The sequence below is a fragment of the Schistocerca nitens genome, chromosome 4 (assembly GCF_023898315.1).
Source record: "Schistocerca nitens isolate TAMUIC-IGC-003100 chromosome 4, iqSchNite1.1, whole genome shotgun sequence".
In the NCBI taxonomy this organism is placed as follows: Eukaryota; Metazoa; Arthropoda; class Insecta; order Orthoptera; family Acrididae; genus Schistocerca; species Schistocerca nitens.
Genome location: NC_064617.1, coordinates 969,652,745 through 969,675,322, shown reverse-complemented (window position 1 = coordinate 969,675,322; position 22,578 = coordinate 969,652,745). Strand labels below are relative to the sequence as shown.

The 22,578-nt window shown below is 44.2% G+C and overlaps 1 protein-coding gene across 4 annotated transcripts in view; it reads left to right on the top strand.

Annotated features, from left to right (window-relative positions):
* The window catches only part of LOC126253660 (proton channel OtopLc-like), an 856,134-nt gene that overhangs the window by 425,649 nt on the left and 407,907 nt on the right, over window positions 1-22,578 (top strand). For all 4 annotated transcript variants that reach the window (XM_049955174.1, XM_049955178.1, XM_049955175.1 and 1 more), the window contains exon 2: window positions 14,600-14,776. In XM_049955174.1, the coding sequence (XP_049811131.1) occupies window positions 14,612-14,776 (165 nt within the window). In that variant the 5' untranslated portion in view covers window positions 14,600-14,611. The remainder of the gene's footprint in view (window positions 1-14,599; window positions 14,777-22,578) is intronic.

Genomic DNA, 22,578 nt, shown 5'->3' with positions numbered 1-22,578 from the left:
CGACACACTCACCATCACTCATCTTAAGGCGGCTGGAAGCTGTACTGCGTTACCGCTTTCTCAGAGCTTGAGCCGCCCTAAGCTGCCTATTGTCGCTTCCCCTCGTTCCCCAGCCGGCCACGGTCAAATCTCAATGTTTCCCTGGGGTAAACTAGCCTCCAGTAAATCGACACGTTTTCACAAAGTTTTCATGTCGTGTGAATTACTTTAAAACCATTAGCCGACATTAATTATTCCAATACGTCCATACGATACCCTCTACAAGATGCATTGTGCCTTGTCAGTCATTTTTGTTCAGCCCTACTGTTCGCTCAACGTGAGTTAAGTGATCTTTAATGACTTCATGTAAGGGGCATAGTTCTTGCCATCTTACAATGGAGTGTTCATCGTAGGAGACATCACGTTAATACAGCGAAACACTGTACGAGGTGTGGCTAGAAAAAAATCGGACTAGTACTGGTGAAACAATAAAACGAATGCAATAAGGCTGAAAGTCGCGTGGCCTGTCACGTGACTCTCGCTCCGCCTACTGCTCGAGTTTCATCTGCCTCCTGCACTCAGTCTGCCCGTGGTGTCTGTTTTAAGTAGTTGACGTTTTGTCTGTGCGTCGGAAAATGTTGAGTGTACAGAAAGAACAGCGTGTTAACATCAAATTTTGTTTCAAACTAGGAAAATCTGCAAGTGAAACGTTTGTAATGTTACAACAAGTGTACGGCGATGATTGTTTATCGCGAACACAAGTGTTTGAGTGGTTTAAACGATTTAAAGATGGCCGCGAAGACACCAGTGATGACACTCGCACTGGCAGACCATTGTCAGCAAAAACTGATGCAAACATTGAAAAAATCGGTAAACTTGTTCGACAAGATCGACGTTTAACAATCAGAGCAGTGTCTGAGTTAACAGGAGTTGACAAGGAAAGTGTCGAACAGGTTTACCGATTTTTTCAATGTTTGCATCAGTTTTTGCTGACAATGGTCTGCCAGTGCGAGTGTCATCACTGGTGTCTTCGCGGCCATCTTTAAATCGTTTAAACCACTCAAACACTTGTGTTCGCGATAAACAATCATCGCCGTACACTTGTTGTAACATTACAAACGTTTCACTTGCAGATTTTCCTAGTTTGAAACAAAATTTGATGTTAACACGCTGTTCTTTCTGTACACTCAACATTTTCCGACGCACAGACAAAACGCAACTACTTAAAACAGACGCCAAGGGCAGACTGAGTGCAGGAGGCAGATGAAACTCGACCAGTAGGCGGAGCGAGAGTCACGTGACAGGCCACGCGTCTTTCAGCCTTATTGCATTCGTTTTATTGTTTCACTAGTACTAGTCCGGTTTTTTTTTCTAGCCACACCTCGTATCTAGCCTTCATAATGGTCTTAGTTAGACGAGGCAGATATTACACAAGTTCCTTCCGCTAGCCATGTCCAACTCTACATAGCCTGTCATTTGTGACTGATCCCGTACACCTACCAAACTGCGGGGATGTTGATTCCTACGTTTCAACCGCTCTTCCATGTAGCATCATCTGTTGGGTTAAGCCGGCCGGGGTGGTCGAGCGGTTCTAGGCGCTTCAGACTGGAACCGCGCGACTGCTACGGTCGCAGGACCGCCGCCAGAGGCGAGCCGCAGCTGGCGCGCCGCCAGACGCAACAGGAGGCACCGCACAGAGAGACGACTGCCAGCCCGCGCGCTGTGTGCGTTCCCTTGCCCTTGCCCTTGCCGTGGACCAGGGCCCTTTAATCAGGGCCGCCGCCGACTGCCCCTCGTTCCGCCCCCAGGCGGGGGCGGCAGGTCGGCCGGTGGCGCCGCCCCCACCTCAGGTGGCAGGGTGTGATTGTATCGAGGCGGCCGGCGCAGTGTTCCACGGTGCAGGCGCACCAAATCCCAGCCCAGCCCAGCCCTTCACACTGAGGTTTTCCGTAGTCCCATTAACGGGGGAACGTTGATGAAACTGACCAAAAATGTCAATTTTCGATTTATTTTTTGTTTTTAGTACAACTCGTGGACAATAAGTTTCCAAAGTTTCGATGCTGAAATCGCATCCGACGTGCGTGAAAATTAATTAAAAGTGTGGCACGGCCCCCATGCCACGCCCACGTTTTCAAGCAGCACTTCAATACCAGCTCAGTGAACAACTATTCTGTGAATTACTTTCAACCAAACGTGTGCGGGATGCATCTAAAAAAATGTTCAAATGTGTGTGTAATCTTATGGGACTTAACTGCTAACGTCCTCAGTCCCTAAGCTTACACACTACTTAACCTAAATTATACTAAGGAGAAACACACACACACACACACACACACACACACACACACACATATGCCCGAGGTAGGACTCGAACCTCCGCCGGGACCAGCCGTACAGTCCATAACTGCAGCGCCTGAGACCGCTCGGCTAATCCCGTGCCGCCGGGATGAATCTAGAAGGCCGTGATACATACTCTTTGGTTTTATAGATCATCTTTGGCTGATCCTACACTTTTCAAAAAGTATGTTCATGGCGAAACCCAAAATCCAAATTAGTCTTTAAATTCACTCATATGGAAACGATGCCCTAAAAACACATTTGTATCTGCTACAGTTCTCAGAATTGCAACTTGTGGCGCAGTTGTTGTATTTAATGATGGGAACGTCGGGATGATGAAGGTATTAGAAAGAATGGGCTTCAAGATAGGAAATTTTACTCAAGACATCCTGAGAAAAATAGATTCACAGCGCGTCTCTGCAGCTGAAAAGTCAGTTGAAGACCTGGTAAAGGAAAGAAGACAGACAACAAGAAACCAGAAGAGAAGTCTTGAAGGGAAAGACGACCCAGAGTACAAATGTAGTGCCTTCTGAAGAAGTGACATACGCAAAAAAGTTAGGTTGAACTTTAAATTGCGTTTCCTGAAAAGTTTGTTTTTTAAAGTTTACGTTCCTTTTCCTCAGGTTCTATGAATGCTAGAATTATGAAAGTTTGTACACATATTTCTGTAAACCTAATAAACATTGTCCCAAGAGAAAATTTTGAAATTCTGACTGCAAGCTGAGATATGGGGCAAAGCGCCTGGAATTTTCCGTGAATTTAAAGTTGTACTTGTGGAATTATAATTAAAAAATTATGAAAATTCTACTATTTGACCTATTCCAAAAACCTCATGAGAGAAGCTTACAACATATAAAGAGACGAAACAGAGAAATTTTTGTAGAAATCTCTTGAATAGCCGGCCAGGGTGGCAGAGCGGTTCTAGGCGCTACAGGCTGGAGCCGCGCGGCCGCTACGGTCGCAGGTTCGATTCCTGCCTCGGCCATGGATTTGTGTGATTTCCTTAGGTTAGTTAGATTTAAGTGGTTCTAAGTCTAGGGGACTGATGACCTCAGAAGTTAAGTCCCATGGTGCTCAGAGCCATTTGAACCATCTCTTGAATACTTTCTGAGAAAAAGGAACAAAGATTATTTTTTCGAAAATAAAACTTCAGATTTCATTCAAAAAAAGTTGAATATATATAATAAAATGATTTTATGTGTAAATGTGTTACTTTCATGTAAAGCGTGGTACAAAATTTCATTGCCATATCTCCAAAACTGTGGATTTGGTGCATTTGGTGCATTTTTGAAATAGTGTGTGTTTTTACACTCCTGCAAATTGAAATAAGAACACCGTGAATTCATTGTCTCAGGACGGGAAAACTTTATTGACACATTCCTGGGGTCAGATACATCACATGATCACACTGACAGAACCACAGGCACATAGACACAGGCAACAGAGCATGCACAATGTCGGCACTAGTACAGTGTATATCCACCTTTCGCAGCAATGCAGGCTGCTATTCTCCCATGGAGAAGATCGTAGAGATGCTGGATGTAGTCCTGTGGAACGGCTTGCCATGCCATTTCCACCTGGCGCCTCAGTTGGACCAGCGTTCGTGCTGGACGTGCAGACCGCGTGAGACGACGCTTCATCCAGTCCCAAACATGCTCAATGGGGGACAGATCCGGAGATCTTGCTGGCCAGGGTAGTTGACTTACACCTTCTAGAGCACGTTGGGTGGCACGGGATACATGCGGACGTGCATTGTCCTGTTGGAACAGCAAGTTCCCTTGCCGGTCTAGGAATGGTAGAACGATGGGTTCGATGACGGTTTGGATGTACCGTGCACTATTCAGTGTCCCCTCGACGATCACCAGTGGTGTACGGCCAGTGTAGGAGATCGCTCCCCACACCATGATGCCGGGTGTTGGCCCTGTGCCGGCCGAAGTGGCCGTGCGGTTAAAGGCGCTGCAGTCTGGAACCGCAAGACCGCTACGGTCGCAGGTTCGAATCCTGCCTCGGGCATGGATGTTTGTGATGTCCTTAGGTTAGTTAGGTTTAACTAGTTCTAAGTTCTAGGGGACTAATGACGTCAGCAGTTGAGTCCCATAGTGCTCAGAGCCATTTGAACCATTTTTGTTGGCCCTGTGTGCCTCGGTCGTATGCAGTCCTGATTGTGGCGCTCACCTGCACGGCGCCAAACACGCATACGACCATCATTGGCACCAAGGCAGAAGCGACTCTCATCGCTGAAGACGACACGTCTCCATTCGTCCCTCCATTCACGCCTGTCGCGACACCACTGGAGGCGGGCTGCACGATGTTGGGGCGTGAGCGGAAGACGGCCTAACGGTGTGCGGGACCGTAGCCCAGCTTCATGGAGACGGTTGCGAATGGTCCTCGCCGATACCCCAGGAGCAACAGTGTCCCTAATTTGCTGTGAAGTGGCGGTGCGGTCCCCTACGGCACTGCGTAGGATCCTACGGTCTTGGCGTGCATCCGTGCGTCGCTGCAGTCCGGTCCCAGGTCGACGGGCACGTGCACCTTCCGCCGACCACTGGCGACAACATCGATGTACTGTGGAGACCTCACGCCCCACGTGTTGAGCAATTCGGCGGTACGTCCACCCGGCCTCCCGCATGCCCACTATACGCCCTCGCTCAAAGTCCGTCAACTGCACATACGGTTCACGTCCACGCTGTCGCGGCATGCTACCAGTGTTAAAGACTGCTATGGAGCTCCGTATGCCACGGCAAACTGGCTGACACTGACGGCGGCGGTGCACAAATGCTGCGCAGCTAGCGCCATTCGACGGCCAACACCGCGGTTCCTGGTGTGTCCGCTGTGCCGTGCGTGTGATCATTGCTTGTACAGCCCTCTCGCAGTGTCCGGAGCAAGTATGGTGGGTCTGACACACCGGTGTCAATGTGTTCTTTTTTCCATTTCCAGGAGTGTATCAACGTCCCCACTTAAATCCCATAACATCTAAATGCCGGATTGATTGCTTCGGAAAGGACACGGAAGGTTTACTTCCCCGTCCTTCCCTCTATCTGGCGTTGTCCTCCCTCTCTAATGACCTTGTCGATGGGACAGACTTGACCTTGCTTACTACGCGTCTCATGCCACGGCGCAATGGAGGTGGAGAACTAGGCGTCGCAGACCTACACTAAGCAAAAGTTCCCAGGCAGCCCTATGTAATGAGAAATTTACCGCTAGATGTCACGAGAGACGGACCCACCAGTGTAAAAGGAGGCGGGCAGTACTCTGTTGTCAGTATAGAAGCAGTAACTGCAGAATGGGTCACTCACAAGAGCATAGTGGCTTTGAACGTAAACTTGCCATTGGATGTCATCAGGTACATTTCAAGCCTTCTAACGCTGCCCAAGTCGACTATTGGTGTTGTGAGGCGGATCCAGGAAAACCTCAAGAAGGGGGTCGCTAAAGATACATTGAGCTACCTTTACTTTCACCATAATAAAAATAATCAGGTCACATGCAAAGTTGAAGAAAGTTTTATTTAAACTGATTATACACATATACAAGACAATGCCATCTTAAGATATTGAAACTTCTTTCTTATATTTTTACTTAAACTGAAATAACTGGGAAGATGAAACTTCTTAATTTAATTCTGAAACTGCTGCGTGAAACTCAGTGCAAGTGAACCTGCTTAAATGCTGAATGCTTACTCAATATTCTTAAACTGCTGAGTGAAATTGAACGTACGATTACTTTGCTATATTTTTATCATTTCAACACTGACCTACAGAATTTTCCCTGACAAATACAGTTCAAAGTCATTCTATTCATTTATGACCGACAATATACAACGATACACAGTCTGACTGCTCAAATAATTAACACAAGTGAATGGTCCTGAATTAGAAGAAAACCTAACAATAACCCACACATTTCGTAAGTCACTTACTCGCAGAAAATCTTCATTACACGAACTACAGCGATACAGTAAGCACCAATACAGCCAGCTAAATAAAAGGTTCTAACTACTGTAGGCTCTAACTACTAATAGGCATGTGGTTAGAAAGGGAAAGAATTTGTTGCAGAGCAAACAATGTGTTTAGCAAATTTTACCTTAATTATGTGTCACCCAGTTCAAAAAATATATAGTCGTCCGTGACATCGAATTCCAAAAAATTATATAATCGTCAATAAATCGACAGGGTGGCAAAATAAGTGCGGTTGAATCGTTCACACGATTGTGCATATACAAATGTTCGTTTAAAAAAATGTTAGTCCAAATTTTGGCTCTCACGTAAGTCTCGGGGGACGATTTCCACACCAGGGCATTAGTTTTAGCTTTGAATTGTATTCACTAAGACATGAGTACAGTTTATGCTAGGCGATTATTATAGCAAAATAATTTTTCACGACACAGTTCAATTAAGCTTTTTTTATCACCCCTATTTATTGGCGGCGTCCTCTTCTTTAACACAGTGAAATTAGCACTGGTGAGACGGTTTACAGTTTTACTTTAATAATAATTTGACTCCGAGCCCCCAATAGCAGTAATGCAGGCTGCTATAATCGAAAATTACTCAATCACTTCGAACAGAACCACAAGTCTCACTGTCCTTTTTGTTCTAACAGTCTTGGCGCGAAATCACAGATCGCCACATGTTAACTTACGCTTATGTATATCTCGTAATCCGTACTCACACAAATAATCGTAGCACTTCCAGCTCACCAAATATATGCTTCCACACTTGCACTATTAAACAATACTCCTTGCCGAAAAATTCTTACTCAAACGACCACGTGGGCCACCCACAAGTGAGGTCCGCTCGCCACCCACAGGCCAACCCCCCAACGACTGACCCCTGGCCAAGATGGCCAGTCATTTATATAGGCTCGGATGTATACCCCCCCCCCCTGGTTATGCAAGTACCAATCTCACCAGATAACGATACAAATTTTGACACATACATCCCTCAACAGAAATAAGTACACCATCGGAACCGCGCTAAAAAGTACATCTTATTTACTATTTTACATTAATTTCTGTGATTATTCTATCGCCCGTAAATCAAGTTTTAGTTTTTGCACAATTTCGCCACTTAGCGCAAATTTGTTTGTTTACATCTGTGTTGCAAAGTTTTAACATAGAACTGCATATAGCACTGTTTTTTTAGACGTAACCTATAGCGATCTACACATTGCGCTGCTCAAAATCTTAATATCTATAATAATTAATTAGTTATGGGCAATAAATGTTAATAATAATTTGCAAACAATGAAAACTATTCGTAGTATGAAGGCTTTCACGATCGGATGACATATCTTCTGGTAAGCCCGAAAAACGATGGAAGAATACAGTCTCTCTCCCTTTTATAAAGAAAGTAACGGATCAGATTGGAAAGATTTTAAGTAAACATGATATTAGACCTGTTTTTAGACCAACGAAGAAAATTTGTCATGTTCTCCGGTCTGTAAAAGATAGACGCGCTCCTCTATCAGCCAGTGGCGTATATAAAATTCCGTGTACATGTGGCAAAGTTTGTATTGGAACAACAAAAAGAAGCGTAAATACACGGTTAAAAGAACACAGAAGTCTTTGCCGATTGGGAAAAACAGATAAATCGGCTGTAGCAGAACACGCTTTTCAGTCAGGAAATCATCAAGTGAGGTTTTCCGAAACAAAAATTTTATCTACGACGACGAACTATTACCCACGGCTTTGTAGAGAAGCTATTGAAATATATAAACATAGGGATAATTTTAATCGGAAAGAAGAGACCATGAAACTTAGTGATATTTGGACAGTAGCACTACAGAATTGCTAGACAGTTTTATCCGTGACGAGATTACGATCGATAGTTAAGTTTTATCTCTGACAAAGATTATCTCTGCATATCACGTGTAACTCTGGTCACGCCCACTTTCTACGATATATATATAAGCCGCTCTCAGACGTCCGACCCGTCAGTCGGCAAGACTCACCGGAGGAGAAACACCCCTCTGAAGATGTCCAGCGCAGCTCTGGACGAAACGTTAGGAGCTGAAGAGTTTCATGGGCCACGACCTTACATCCCGGAAGGTTTACCAGAAGAAATGAAAACTATTGCAAGTTAAGTGTATAGTATAACTTAACTAGTTTAAAATATGTGTGATGCCACGCAAAATATTATATAGTGCCGGTCTTTACGTCATGAATTTTCTGTTGAATTTTATAAACAATTTCCCATCAAACTTTTTTTATTGCTGTTTACGAGCTTAATAATTTATTAATCTTAACATATGACTATGGCACTCCATCCGCTATGACGAGACGTTTTTAATGAGCGCTCGTTCATCTCTGTAGGTTGTTATTTACTATTATTATTAATCTTTCAGTATTCGTGATATTAACCGATTTTGAGGTTACTAGAGCAGGGCTTAACAACTGGCCGGTTTTGAGCGCAAGTACTCGCGTCTGTTCAGGCACGTGCTCGCGAGCAGGTGCAAGGTCGCGGAGTAGGGAGGGAGGGGAAATGCGCGCGCACGTTTGAATGTGATCTCGCGTTCTTAGCAGATTTAACTAGCCATCTGAATGCTTTGAACATTTTACTACAAGGTAAAGATCTGCTAATTACTCATTTCATAGATCGAATACGAGCTTTTAAAATGAAATTGACACTTTGGGTGAGTCAGCTGGAAACAGGAAACCTAGCTCATTTTCCTAAATTATCATCCATGCAAGATGTTCACAAAGACTGTGAACGTTATTCACATAGTTTAGTTGATCAGCGCTTTCAAGATCTGACAGCACTAGACAGTGATTTTGATCTGTTCTCTCCATATTCAGCGAATATTTAAGAGATTCGTCCTGAGCTGCAGCAAGAAATTATTGACCTGCAGTGTGACAGAGAATACAGAGACAAATTTCAGAACAAGAAAAACATTTTGGAATTCTACAGACACTTCCCTCAGGATAGATTTCCTCGTTTGCACAAACTGGCGGCAACAATAATATCAATGTTCGGTTCCACGTATGTTTGTGAACAACTGTTCTCTGCAATGAAATGTAACAAGACGCCCCTGAGAAACGCATTGTCTGATCGAAATTTAAAATGCACGCTGCGCCTAAAATGCACAAGATCAATTACTACGAACATAGACGCAGTTGTAAAGGGCAAAAAGTACAAGATAACCGAGAATCCCACACTTCAGTGACACCTTTTACTGTGTAACAGTTCACACATCAATGCGAATGTAGAGGCATACACTAAGCTAATAAAATTATGTGGCACGTGTACATTCTCCTTTATTTGTTTCATTTGTCGCAGTAATAATTCGTGAGTGATATCCCTGCAGGTGGCCGCGGATTTACATTGACTGGCGGCAGCTGTTGTGTGCCCCACGTGACTTTCCCCACTCTCCGCTCTGGTCCGGTAGTTGGGGTAGCGTGCTCGCGCTGCTCCGTGCTCGCGCCTTGCTGCTCACAGCTTGCTCCGCGAGCACGTATGTTGTGTAGCCCTGTACTAGAGCTTTTGCGTCTCGTGACTTGAAATAAAGATCGATCTTACAGAAGGTGCATATTGCTGACCGCAATCCACTGCCGCATCGCTCTTCACCGTAAGTTACATTAGTTTTCGCGTAATGCGCGCAAAACCAAACAATGCCCCAAGCTGCGGGCCACGTGGAGACGTCCCACCCACCGTTGCAAATCTCGCGCGGGCGCGCTACGCGCTTCCGCGAATCGCGCTCCATGTCGCGCGCTCGCTCACCTCAAAGCAGTCCTAGCATACTAGACATATTCATCTAGTAACGGGGGTTTTTACCGTCACAATAATACAAAATCTCTATGACGGACACGTCCAGGCCGTCTGCTCGCGCTAACACTTCAGACTTCGAACCTCCATCACAGCCAACTATGAACTTTCAACCTCGATCACTGCTGGCTATTCACCTCTAACTTCCGTCACTGCTCACTATTAACTTCAAACTGCGAGTCCAGCCAGCCACAGAGTCTCTTACAGAGGGCACACAGCGCTGTCAGAGTCATTAATGCAGACTATCGCGCTGCCAACATATAAACAGGCTACTTAACAATATAAAAAAAAAAGTTAAAATTGTGGATCTCTTCCTTAAATGATGAATTCTATGCACCTACTCTTCCTGGCAAATTGGTTAATTACATCGTCAATACGACAATAAATGTCAGCGTGAGTGTTCAACAGAACTAAGCCATTAAGTCGACCCTGCTTCACTGTCGACCTCGAAGGTTCTCTGTACAAGAAGACAGTAGAACATTCGCGACTTTTCTCGAACAAATGCCAGACAGAATAACGTATCGAGATCACTGGAATGGCCGCAACTTTTCTCGTAGGTATGTGTCAGCTGTCTATGTGCCAGACAGAGACATAAAATACGATGACGCGGATGCGCGTGCTACATAGGAAAGTACAACTAGTGGATAACTCGGTTCAGTCGAGTCGACTGACGAAAGAAACGAACGAACAGCGTGCGGCCTGACTGGCGGGGGAGGGGGGTGGGGGGTGGGGGGAAGGGTGCCAATGCGGGTGGCCTCCGCAAGGGGGGAAGGGGGGCGGCGGAAATCAGCGGAGGAACCACTCGTGAGTCCCAGAGTGTTACCAGCCGACCGGCTAGAACAATGAATGTGCGTAGAGAATGAAAAACAATGGGGTACAGTGGTCGAGCGACTTCTGACTGGCCACACATTTTTGTAGTCAGTACTAAGCGGCAGTTGAGTTGGTGTTAACAGAGGTGCCACAGGACAACGGATGACTGTAAACAAGTGTATATGGCGGTAGGATCTGTTCCCGAAAGAACAGTTACCGTGTATGACCACGCAGCTTTGCTAGAAATGAAATGATAATTAAATAGAAACCCTAGCTGCAAACAGGCGTTGATGTGCTTCATTGGGGACATGTTGAAAATGTGTGCCCCGACCGGGACTCGAACCCGGGATCTCCTGCTTACATGGCAGACGCTCTATCCATCTGAACCACCGTGGGCACAGAGGATAGTGCGTCTGCAGGGACTTACCCCTTGCACGCTCCCCGTGAGATCCACATTCCCAACATGTCCACACCACTACATTCGTAGTGGCTCCCACGGTGGCTCAGATGGATAGAGCGTCTGCCATGTAAGCAGGAGATCCCGGGTTCGAGTCCCGGTCGGGGCACACATTTTCAACATGTCCCCAATGAAGTACATCAACGCCAGTTTGCAGCTAGGGTGTTCATTTAATTGTCATTTCATGTAAACAAGCGATTTGAAGTGATGAAGCACACCATACCATGTGGCAATCTGATGAAAGAGTTATTGGCCCCTACTGCGCTTGAGGAAACGCTGTATGCGGAAGGATATGAACACAGTTTACAACATTGTCTTGCGCGTACCGTTAACGAAAAGTTCGAAGATGATGACTGCTTGTATCATCATGACAATGCACCCTCTCATAAAGCAGCATCTGTAAGGCAGTGGTTTGTAGAGAGTAACATTCCGAAAATGGACAGCCCAGAGTGGCGAATTGCACGCAATGCGACACCTCTGAGATGAATTACGAGGTGCATTTAAGTTCTAAGGCCTCCGATTTTTTTTCTCCGGACTGGAAAGAGATAGAAACATGCGCATTGTTTTAAAATGAGGCCGCGTTCATTGTCAATACGTCCCAGAGATGGCAGCACCGTACGGCAGATGGAATTTTACCGCCAGCGGCGAGAATGAGAACGGTTTTAAATACTTAAAATGGCGACGTTTTCCTTACTTGAACAGCGTGCAATCATTCGTTTTCTGAATTTGCGTGGTGTGAAACCAACTGAAATTCATCGACAGTTGAAGGAGACATGTGGTGATGGAGTTATGGATGTGTCGAAAGTGCGTTCGTGGGTGCGACAGTTTAATGAAGGCAGAACATCGTGTGACAACAAACCGAAACAACCTCGGGCTCGTACAAGCCGGTCTGACGACATGATCGAGAAAGTGGAGAGAATTGTTTTGGGGGATCGCCGAATGACTGTTGAACAGATCGCCTCCAGAGTTGGCATTTCTGTGGGTTCTGTGCACACAATCCTGCATGACGACCTGAAAATGCGAAAAGTGTCATCCAGGTGGGTGCCACGAATGCTGACAGACGACCACATGGCTGCCCGTGTGGCATGTTGCCAAGCAATGTTGACGCGCAACGACAGCACGAATGGGACTTTCTTTTCGTCGGTTGTGACAATGGATGAGGGTGGATGCCATTTTGCAATCCAGAAACAAAGCGCCAGTCAGCTCAATGGAAGCACACAGATTCACTGCCACCAAAAAAATTTCGGGTAACCGCCAGTGCTGAAAAAATGATGGTGTCCATGTTATGGGACAGCGAGGGCGTAATCCTTACCCATTGCGTTCCAAAGGGCACTACGGTAACAGGTGCATCCTACGAAAATGTTTTGAAGAAAAAATTCCTTCCTGCACTGCAACAAAAACGTCCGGGAAGGGCTGCGCGTGTGCTGTTTCACCAAGACAATGCACCCACATATCAAGCTAACGTTACACAACAGTTTATTCGTAATAACAACTTTGAAGTGATTCCTCATGCTCCCTACTCACCTGACTTTTGGCTTTTTCCAACAATGAAAGACACTCTCCGTGGCCGCATATTCACCAGCCGTGCTGCTATTGCCTCAGCGATTTTCCAGTGATCAAAACAGACTCCTAAAGAAGCCTTCGCCGCTGCCATGGAATCATAGCGTCAGCGTTGTGAAAAAAGGGGTACGTCTGCAGGGCGATTACGTCGAGAAGTAACGCCAGTTTCATCGATTTCGGGTGAGTAGTTAATTAGAAAAAAAATCGGAGGCCTTAGAACTTGAATGCACCTCGTAGAACGTCCACTTCAGACCCCAGCGTTCAGCATCACTACTTTCTCTGGTTTCGGCTCCTGAGGGAGAATGGGCTGCCATTCCAGCAGAGACATTCACAAACCCCATTGAAACCGTCACCAGCAGAGTTCAAGCCGTGATAAAGGCGAAGGGTGGCTACATCCCATATTAATGTCGACTAAGAGGTGTCCGGGTACTGTTGATCAGGTAGTGCATTTCTCGGCTTCAGGTCACATAGATAATGTCATCAGCTGCTCCGACTGCTTAGTAAGTTGTCATCAGATGATCTCTTTAAAAGAAAAGAAAAAGGGCGATGGTAAAATACTAGGAAACTACACTGCAAATCAAACTAACTTGTATACGCAACTGCACGTACTTGAATACGTCACGCAGTAACTCGTCAGCTGCGCGAAACCAGAGAGTCGCTCACGGTGTAGACATATTAGCAGTTAGAACTGAAGGATACATATAACTACGTAACATTATAAAACTGGCACCTTTTAAATTGCAGGTATAAGATTACAAATATTCATAAAGTAAAACTGATTGTGAAATAAAGCGTTATCTAAGTGGAAAAATGTACAAAAAATTAAGTAATTAGATAAGCTACATGAACACTAGAAGCACGATAGATGACACCCACTTGTAGATGCGATCCACGAATAGCAGGTGGTCCATTGTTCAAGAACTACATGTCTCACTGATAAACGTATAGCTTCTCGTAGATCACATAGAGTATTCTCTACGAACACAGTTACAAATCATCTGTTAATTCTATGCAGAAGAATGTGAGAGCCTGAGAAACAGTCCTTAACAATGCAGGTCCAAGTAATGATAGAAAATCTTTGTTGGATAAGCTTCAATTTAAAAGTGAGGATTCACATCAGCCCTTATATACTGTTTTGCGAAAATTCTTTAAAAAATTTCTAACATGGACATTACACATTACATTACAAGGTCATTTCCTTTCATTTTCATAGGACCACAGCTTGTGAATAGCAAGGGGCAATCATGTCAGTCTCGTGGTGAACAACGAAATAATATTGACATTTCGTGAAAAATGATTCTGGGTGCATTTGCCACTGGTCAGAATCTACTAAATGTTCGGATTTTTGTGGAACCGATTCTAAACTGATCTCTCTGTTTGGGGAGCATGTGAGTTCACTTTGTGAAGATGTTTTTTCTAGAGGCTACAGGAGGGGGGGAGGGGGGTGATGGTGGAAAGTGTCTTCCCCTGACCCTCACTTGATACACCCTTGGCAACCATGGTACAGTAGTCAAAAACCGTAAACTAAGCTGGACTCTCTTCACACTGGGCTTTTTTGTAATTTCTCTGGACGCTAGTGTTTGAGCCTAGCATTCCCGAGCGGGCACACATGTTTGTAATGAATGGCGTGCAGTTGAAAAACGAAAGCGTGTTGTTTTGCTTCGTGCGCCTGACAGGGTCGCCACTTTTCGTGTTCCAGACGGCGGCCGGCATGCAGCGCTGCCCGTACCTGCACGAGATGAAGGAGCGGCTGCTGTCGCAGAGCTCTAACCCCGACCAGACGTCGCTGCCAGACTCCGGCGCCGCCATGGACACGCGTGCCGCCTCTGACGTTCTCGAGGTGCGGCAGGATCCCGTCGTAGGCACCGTCGTCAAGGTGAGCGTCCGACACGCCTTCCTTTTGATTTGCCACAAGTTTCATTGCTGTCTTTAATCCTTCACGTGGTACATATGGAAACAAGCGGATGTTTTTATCATCAAATAATAAAAACATAGTTTTTCCGAATTTTATTGTTTCGCAAAAAGGTCGACCACATTTTATTTCAGTTAACGTACGTGGTTCGTTTCTCGAGCACAATATTTCGACACGTGGAGGTTTTTTTTTTGTTTACTGGCCAAAAATATATAATAAAAGCATGCCCATTTTTGAAAATTATTACGTAATTAGGCATGGTGATCCTAGGAAATTTGAACTGTCTTTTTACTGTGAAACGGAACAAATCATTGTTCGCACAGGAACTACAGTGAAGTGATGTCCTTTCGCCTTTTGGTCTTGTACTGTACATGTAAGGGCATGGGACCTGGATAAGTTGAAACAACAAGAGATTGTTCAGAGTTTCAAAAGGAGCATTAGGCAACTATTGTCTGAAACGGGGAAGAGAACAATAGGAGACGAATGTGCAGCCTTTAAGAGATGGAATAGTGAGGGCAACAGAGGAACAACTAGGCAAAGAGTAAGGGCTCAGTAGCAATCCTTTGGATAACCAATGGTTCAAATGTCTCTGAGCACTATGGGACTTAACATCTGCGGTCATCAGTCCCCTAGAACTTAGAACTACTTAAACCTAACTAATCTAAGGACATCACACACATCCATGCCCGAGGCAGGATTCGAACCTGCGACCGTAGCGGTCACGCGGTTCCAGACTGAAGCGCTTAGAACCGCACGGCCACACAGGCCGGCTTTGGATAACACACGAGTTGCAGAATTTAACCGACGAAAGGAGAAAATATATAAATACGGCAAGTGAAGCAGGCAAAAGTACTACAGACATCCCAGAAAGCAGACTAACAAGTGCCAAAGCAGGAATTGCTAGAGGAGAAATGCATGTATATATAGAACCAAACATGAAAAAGGAAAAGATGGATTTTATGTACTCCCTGCTTCAGCCATCGTCACTTGTTATGCTCCTCAAATAGTGGAACTCATCTACTACGCCGCGCGGGATTAGCCGAGCGGCCTATGGGCGCTGCAGTCATGGACTGTGCGGCTGGTAGAGGCGTAGGTTCGAGTCCTCCCTCGGGCATGGGTGTGTGCGTTTGCCCTTAGTGTAATTTAGGTTAAGTAGTGTGTAAGCTTAGGGACTTATGACCTTAGCAGTTAAGTCCCACTACTTTTAGTGGTTTACCTCCTAATCCAGTTCCTCCATAATCGCCTGATTTGATTCGATTACATTCAATTACCTCTGAATCACTTTTATTTTGTTTTCATCTTAGAACCTTATTTCAAGTCACTATCCATTTCTTTCATCTGCGCTTCCAAGTCCTTTGCTGTCACTGATAGAATTACAGTGTCACCGACAAAGCTCAATACCTTCACTTACTTTCCCTGGATTTTAATTCTCTTCCAAATTTGTTCTTGGTGTCCTTTACTGCTTGCTCAATGTACAGATTGAATAATGTACTCTGTTCCTTCTCAACTACTGTTTCCCTTTCATGTCCTTCGAGTCTTCTAACTACCGGTCTAGTTTCTGCACAAGTTGTAGATAACCTTCAGCTCCATGTATTTTATCCGTGCCATCTTCAGAATTTCAAGGAGCGTGTTCCAGTCAAGATGACAGATGATATGAAACTCATAACTTTGAGTTGAGGAATAATGGTCAGAAAATATTTAACTTTTTCTCAATACACACAATAAACAACAGAATTCTGGGACCAAAATCATTTGGCAACGAAGCTTCCACAGTGTAAACTTCTAGCTATTCGTTCAAGGCAAAGTCTGCTGGTATTAGTGATTAAGTTTCTCTCAAATGACCTCAATTTTTGCCGTGCAAAACATTCTTTGTCGACTATTGCTCTTTGTGTAATTGCTAATCTTGAAAACAAATCAATCTCCTGATATATTTTGCATAATTCCACTCAATAATGTCTTAGGGAATCATTTTCTGTACTAGCTCATCACTAAGGAAGAAAGTATTGATGACACAAAAAGCGAGCAGTAAGAATAATGACTGGTGTTCACCCACGGATATCGGGAAGGTACCTCTTACAAGAGCTAGGCATTTTGGCTGTGCTGTCACAATACGTATATTCGCTAAAGAACAGTGATGTCCATAGCTACAAAACTAAAAGGAAACATGACCTTTATTACTCATTATTAAAGCTGTCATTGTGTCGGAAAGGAGGTCAATATGCAGAAACAAAAGTCTTCGATCATTTGCCCACTAACATAAAACGTCTGACAGGTAGCAAAACGAGTTTCAAATCTGACTTAAGACCATTTCTCCTGGACAACTCCTATTCCATTGACGAATTTTTACTTAAAAACTGATAACCAGTAAAATAATTGTTTTTAAGTGTTGTTGCATGAGTAGGACTAAAATAATGTGTTGATTAATGTTAACACTAAACATTTAACTTACTCATTCCACATCATTTCGATAAAAGAATCGTTCAAAAGATCCATGTAATACCTAACCAACCAGCCTACCTGTTGCGAAACCTTTCTCCGTACATTCGTTCCGTGTTACGGGCAGTACATGATGCTGCTCCAGACATTGAAATCGTGTCTGGAAGCTACTGTAACGAGCGGTGCCCCATCTGCATCGAGGAAGATCGTGTGTTGGTCTTTCGAGGTAACGCAACTACAGCAGTAGCGTCAGGCACCTGTTCGTTACGAAGTGCAAGCAGCTCCCAAACTCGTTACTCACACGCTTTGCTCATTCAAGATACCATACCGCCCGAAATATTCATTTCCGATCATTTATTCCTTTGCCGGCTGAGAAGCTTGGCGTGCCACGAGTTGTTTTTATTTATTTCAGTCTTCTGTTAATCCATCTCGTCCTCCCTCCTATCTCTGTTCATCTCCTCTTGCTCCCTCTCTCTGTTCATCTCCTCCCTCCCCCTTCCTCTATCCTCCTCCTCCTCCTCCTCCTCCTCCTTCTTCTTCTTCTTCTTCTTCTTCTCCTTCTCCTCCTCCTCCTCCTCCTCCTCTCCAATCCCCTCTCTCTTTATCCACATCTCATCGCTCTCTATCCATCCCTCCTGCCCTTGCCCATTACCTCCACCCATCCCTCTCTCCGTCCATCTGTTCCACCCCTTATCTTTATCCATATAATAAACTCCAAATCTGTCTCCATCTCCTTCTCCATTTCTCTCTCAATCTGCTCTATTCCCCCCTCTGTCCGTCTCCTCCTCACCCCTATAATTCCATCACCAATCCGGGTTTCTCAGCTACTTATATAGACTACATTATATTCCGACCAAGACCACTGGCGAAATCCAGAATATACCAAGAAGGTTTCGAATGGTCCACAATGCTCCAGAACATTCTGCAACAATCGAGTGTGTTTTGTAATGTCCCGGGGATGTCCCGGGATTTTCCCGAACCTTCTGGACTCTGCCAGAATATTCCCGTACATTCTAGAACATCCCGGATCATTGTGGAACATTCCGGAATGTTGTGGATTGCTCACGAATACTCTCGAATGTTCTGGAATGTTCTAGAAATTTCCAGTGGGCGAAACTTCCCAGCCCCTACATCTTTAAAAGCACGCCCTTCAGGTACAAACGTGAACCTTCATGGTTGGTGGATAGGGGGCTACCACACGATATAACTCTCTTGATCGCACCGGGACTAGTTCTTGAGTTTTAGCGGCACGCACATTGTACACTTCCTTTTAAAATATGTATTGATTTTAAAATACTGTTAAGTCCCGTAGTGCTCAGAGCCATTTGAACCATTTTAAAATACTAACTTACGATCGTTGAACTCATGTATAATTTTGACCCTAAAATTTTGGGACACTCTGTGTACCGTGGCCAGGCCCTTCCTTAGGGTCCGAATCCTTTTCAGCCTGGTCCTAGTCGCCCGCAAGTATACGTACACGGCTCGCTCCTATTGCACTGTTGGGTGAGCTGCTGCTTCGTATTATAGTCCAATTTAGACTGGATGATGAACATTGGGAGAACATGAAAAAGTTAAAATAGGAGGTGACAAAATGAAAGAACCAACAAAATTGGCATCTTTAAAGCTTGAATCCGCTGTCAGCGGTTGAATGTTTGTTTGCGAGCTATTGGGAGCTGTATGGCGCTGTTGGCTGCCGCTTCCGCTGTGCAAAGCAGTGTGCCGTTCAGTTCTCCAGTACAAAAGTCTCCCCGGTGCGAAAATTCGAGAATGAACGTTAACTCCGGTCCTAACTCAAAATAACAATGGATTTCTGATTTACTTTCAGACATCATATGTATATCGTACGTGAATTTCACAGTGTTTAAGTGTTTTTTGTTGAAAGATGTAGACTTTAAACTTGATACTTGCCACAAGTTAAATATAGACAAGAGAGAAAGAAAAGGAAAATCGCTGTTTCCCGTATCAGCGAACGCAATGCAATAAAGAACCTTAGAAATGTCTCTTCCCGTGCAATGTATTTTGGTCATTAACGTGTAACCTCCCCCTCACTTATCGACCTTAATGACAGTGAAAAATTAAACCGCGTGTACCTAATGGAAATTTGGGAAAAGCAATCGTCACCGAAGTTTATCTGTCGGTAAAGAGGGAGGACAGGGTTACATCTAAATGAAAGGAAAAATGCAAATGAAACTGCTGGAAATTAATTTTGAAAAGGGGTAAAGTTAATAAAGAAAGTAAATGTGCAGCCGTTACGTTAACAATTAACTAGCGGTAATTAGATACTTGAGATTTGGGAAATTACGGTCGCCAGTCCTAAGGACAATTACTATATTAACTGAAAAAGAAAGGTTATTACACATATAATTAGCACTAGAAGCGTGGCAACTGAAGGTTGACACGTGTAGTGTGAAAACTGAAAGTTTGTCAGAAGTAATAAATTTCGCTACACTCTGACTTAATTTAGCAAAAGAATTAATAAATCCGGAAAATCGAAAGTTAATTTAGTGACTGAAGTTAATAGTGAGCTTTCTTTCTAAAGCACATCGAAATTCAGTAAAATACAGTTAGACTTGGGCTACCTCAACAATCATTTCAAAAGCTACTTGAATCTACGCAATTTATAAATAAGAGATTTAACTTTGAACTTGAATTAAATGATTCTGAACAATTAACAATAGTAAAATTTAGTACGTACCAAGCTGAGCTGTAGTCACAGGTAAGCTAAAATATGGTAACAAAACTCGCACTCTTAATTTGTGCTTGTGTAATCCAAATATTGTAGCCAGCTATGAATATTTTAACTGAACTTTGAAATTAAAGCAGTGAAATTGAATTATATCACTTTAATGCTGGCGTTTGAATTTCAACGACACTCGGGTTCATTTCGGAAAAGGAAGGGACACTGCTTGGTAATGCAATTTGGGACAATGAGCAACAAATGTTCATGCTAAGTTGCTGTAATTATAGTTACGAAAATGGAACAGTCTGAAAAGCTGAGGTCTGCCATACAGTTCTAAAACTTTACGTGCTTCCAGTCTTCCTTGTTGGTTGATTGAAGGTTTGAAGCCGTCGATCGAGGAGGTGGCGACAGTCACTCATTGTCGGCCGTCGCTGTTGCAGAAGCTGGATGCTGGCGCGCCTTCTTCTCGACACGGTCACCAGGCGAAACGGGCTCTTGATGTGCGCCAGCTAATGCTTCCCGTCCGCGACACCGTGTCAGAAACTATCATAGCAAGTCGAGCGCAATTACATGCTGCCCAACCGCGAAAGCGCGGCAACTCGCGGGAGCGTCACACAACACACCTGCTCCACTGCACCACCCCAGCCAGACACTCTCATGCTCTGCCCGCGCTCCACGCGGCAGAGTTAACACTACCAAAGATCCTAAACACTTTGGTTCTCCACACGACCTATCGATGTATTCGTTCGATAGCATAGTTTTCCCTAGGCCAGACCCAACGTATAAATACAAATAATATTTACAAAACAAACCAATTATACATCGACATAAATGCATATATATACAAATAGTAAAACAATTACAATATACAAAGACACAGAAACGTTAAATCTTCAGGTAACAAAATAAGGGAAAAAAATTGCAGTGCAATAGATGGAAATAGGAGGATATGCATTTCCGGCGTTACAAACGGAAAAATCAATATGAAATTGTTTCCATCCATTTCAAACAAATTATCATAAGTCCGGTCGTAATTAAAATTAAGAATGTGTTTTTGATATGCTTATACATGTTATGCAGTTGTAATCCATGCGTGACTTGAGATATTACATGTTTTTTGTAGACGATATACATTTTAAAGCCGCGGAGAGTGAAGCAGTCTATGGTAATCAGTTTATATCAATTGCTAAAACTGTTACACTTCAGTACTCCCCGGCTCTCAATGTGCCTTTGTCCGGTTAGTGAGACAAGGGTTAAAATGAGATTATGTTACTAAAGTTAAAATCCGTCCGTAAGATCAATGACAGAACTTGTAAATCAGCCACTTAATCTACGGACCCCCCCCCCCCCCCCATGAACCATGGACCTTGCCGTTGGTGGGGAGGCTTGCGTGCCTCAGCGATACAGATAGCCGTACCGTAGGTCCAACCACAACGGAGGGGTATCTGTTGAGAGGCCAGACGAACGTGTGATTCCTGAAGAGGGGCAGCAGCCTTTCCAGTAGTTGCAGGGGCAACAGTCTGGATGATTGACTGATCTGGCCTTGTAACAATAACCAAAACGGCCTTGCTGTGCTGGTACTGCGAACGGCTGAAAGCAAGGGGAAACTACGGCCGTAATTTTTCCCGAGAGCATGCAGCTTTACTGTATGATTAAATGATGATGGCGTCCTCTTGGGTAAAATATTCCGGAGGTAAAATAGTCCCCCATTCGGATCTCCGGGCGGGGACTACTCAAGAGGATGTCGTTATCAGGAGAAAGAAAACTGGCGTTCTACGGATCGGAGCGTGGAATGTCAGGTCCCTTAATCGGGCAGGTAGGTTAGAAAATTTGAAAAGGGAAATGGATAGGTTAAAGTTAGATATAGTGGGAATTAGTGAAGTTCGGTGGCAGGAGGAACAAGACTTCTGGTCAGGTGACTACAGGGTTATAAACACAAAGTCAAATAGGGGTAATGCAGGAGTAGGTTTAATAATGAATAGGAAAATAGGAATGCGGGTAAGCTACTACAAACAGCATAGTGAACGCATTATTGTGGCCAAGATAGATACGCAGCCCACACCCACTACAGTAGTACAAGTTTATATGCCAACTAGCTCTGCAGATGACGAAGAAATTGAAGAAATGTATGAGGAAATAAAAGAAATTATTCAGATAGTGAAGGGAGACGAAAGTTTAATAGTCATGGGTGACTGGAATTCGAGTGTAGGAAAAGGGAGAGAAGGAAACGTAGTAGGTGAATATGGATTGGGGCTAAGAAATGAAAGAGGAAGCCGCCTGGTAGAATTTTGCACAGAGCATAACTTAATCATAGCTAACACTTGGTTTAAGAATCATGATAGAAGGTTGTATACATGGAAGAACCCTGGAGATACTAAAAGGTATCAGATAGATTATATAATGGTAAGACAGAGATTTAGGAACCAGGTTTTAAATTGTAAGACATTTCCAGGGACAGATGTGGACTCTGACCACAATCTATTGATTATGACCTGTAGATTAAAACTGAAGAAACTGCAAAAAGGTGGGAATTTAAGGAGATGGGACCTGGATAAACTGAAAGAACCAGAGGTTGCAGAGAGTTTCAGGGAGAGCATAAGGGAACAATTGACAGGAATGGGGGAAAGAAATGCAGTAGAAGAAGAATGGG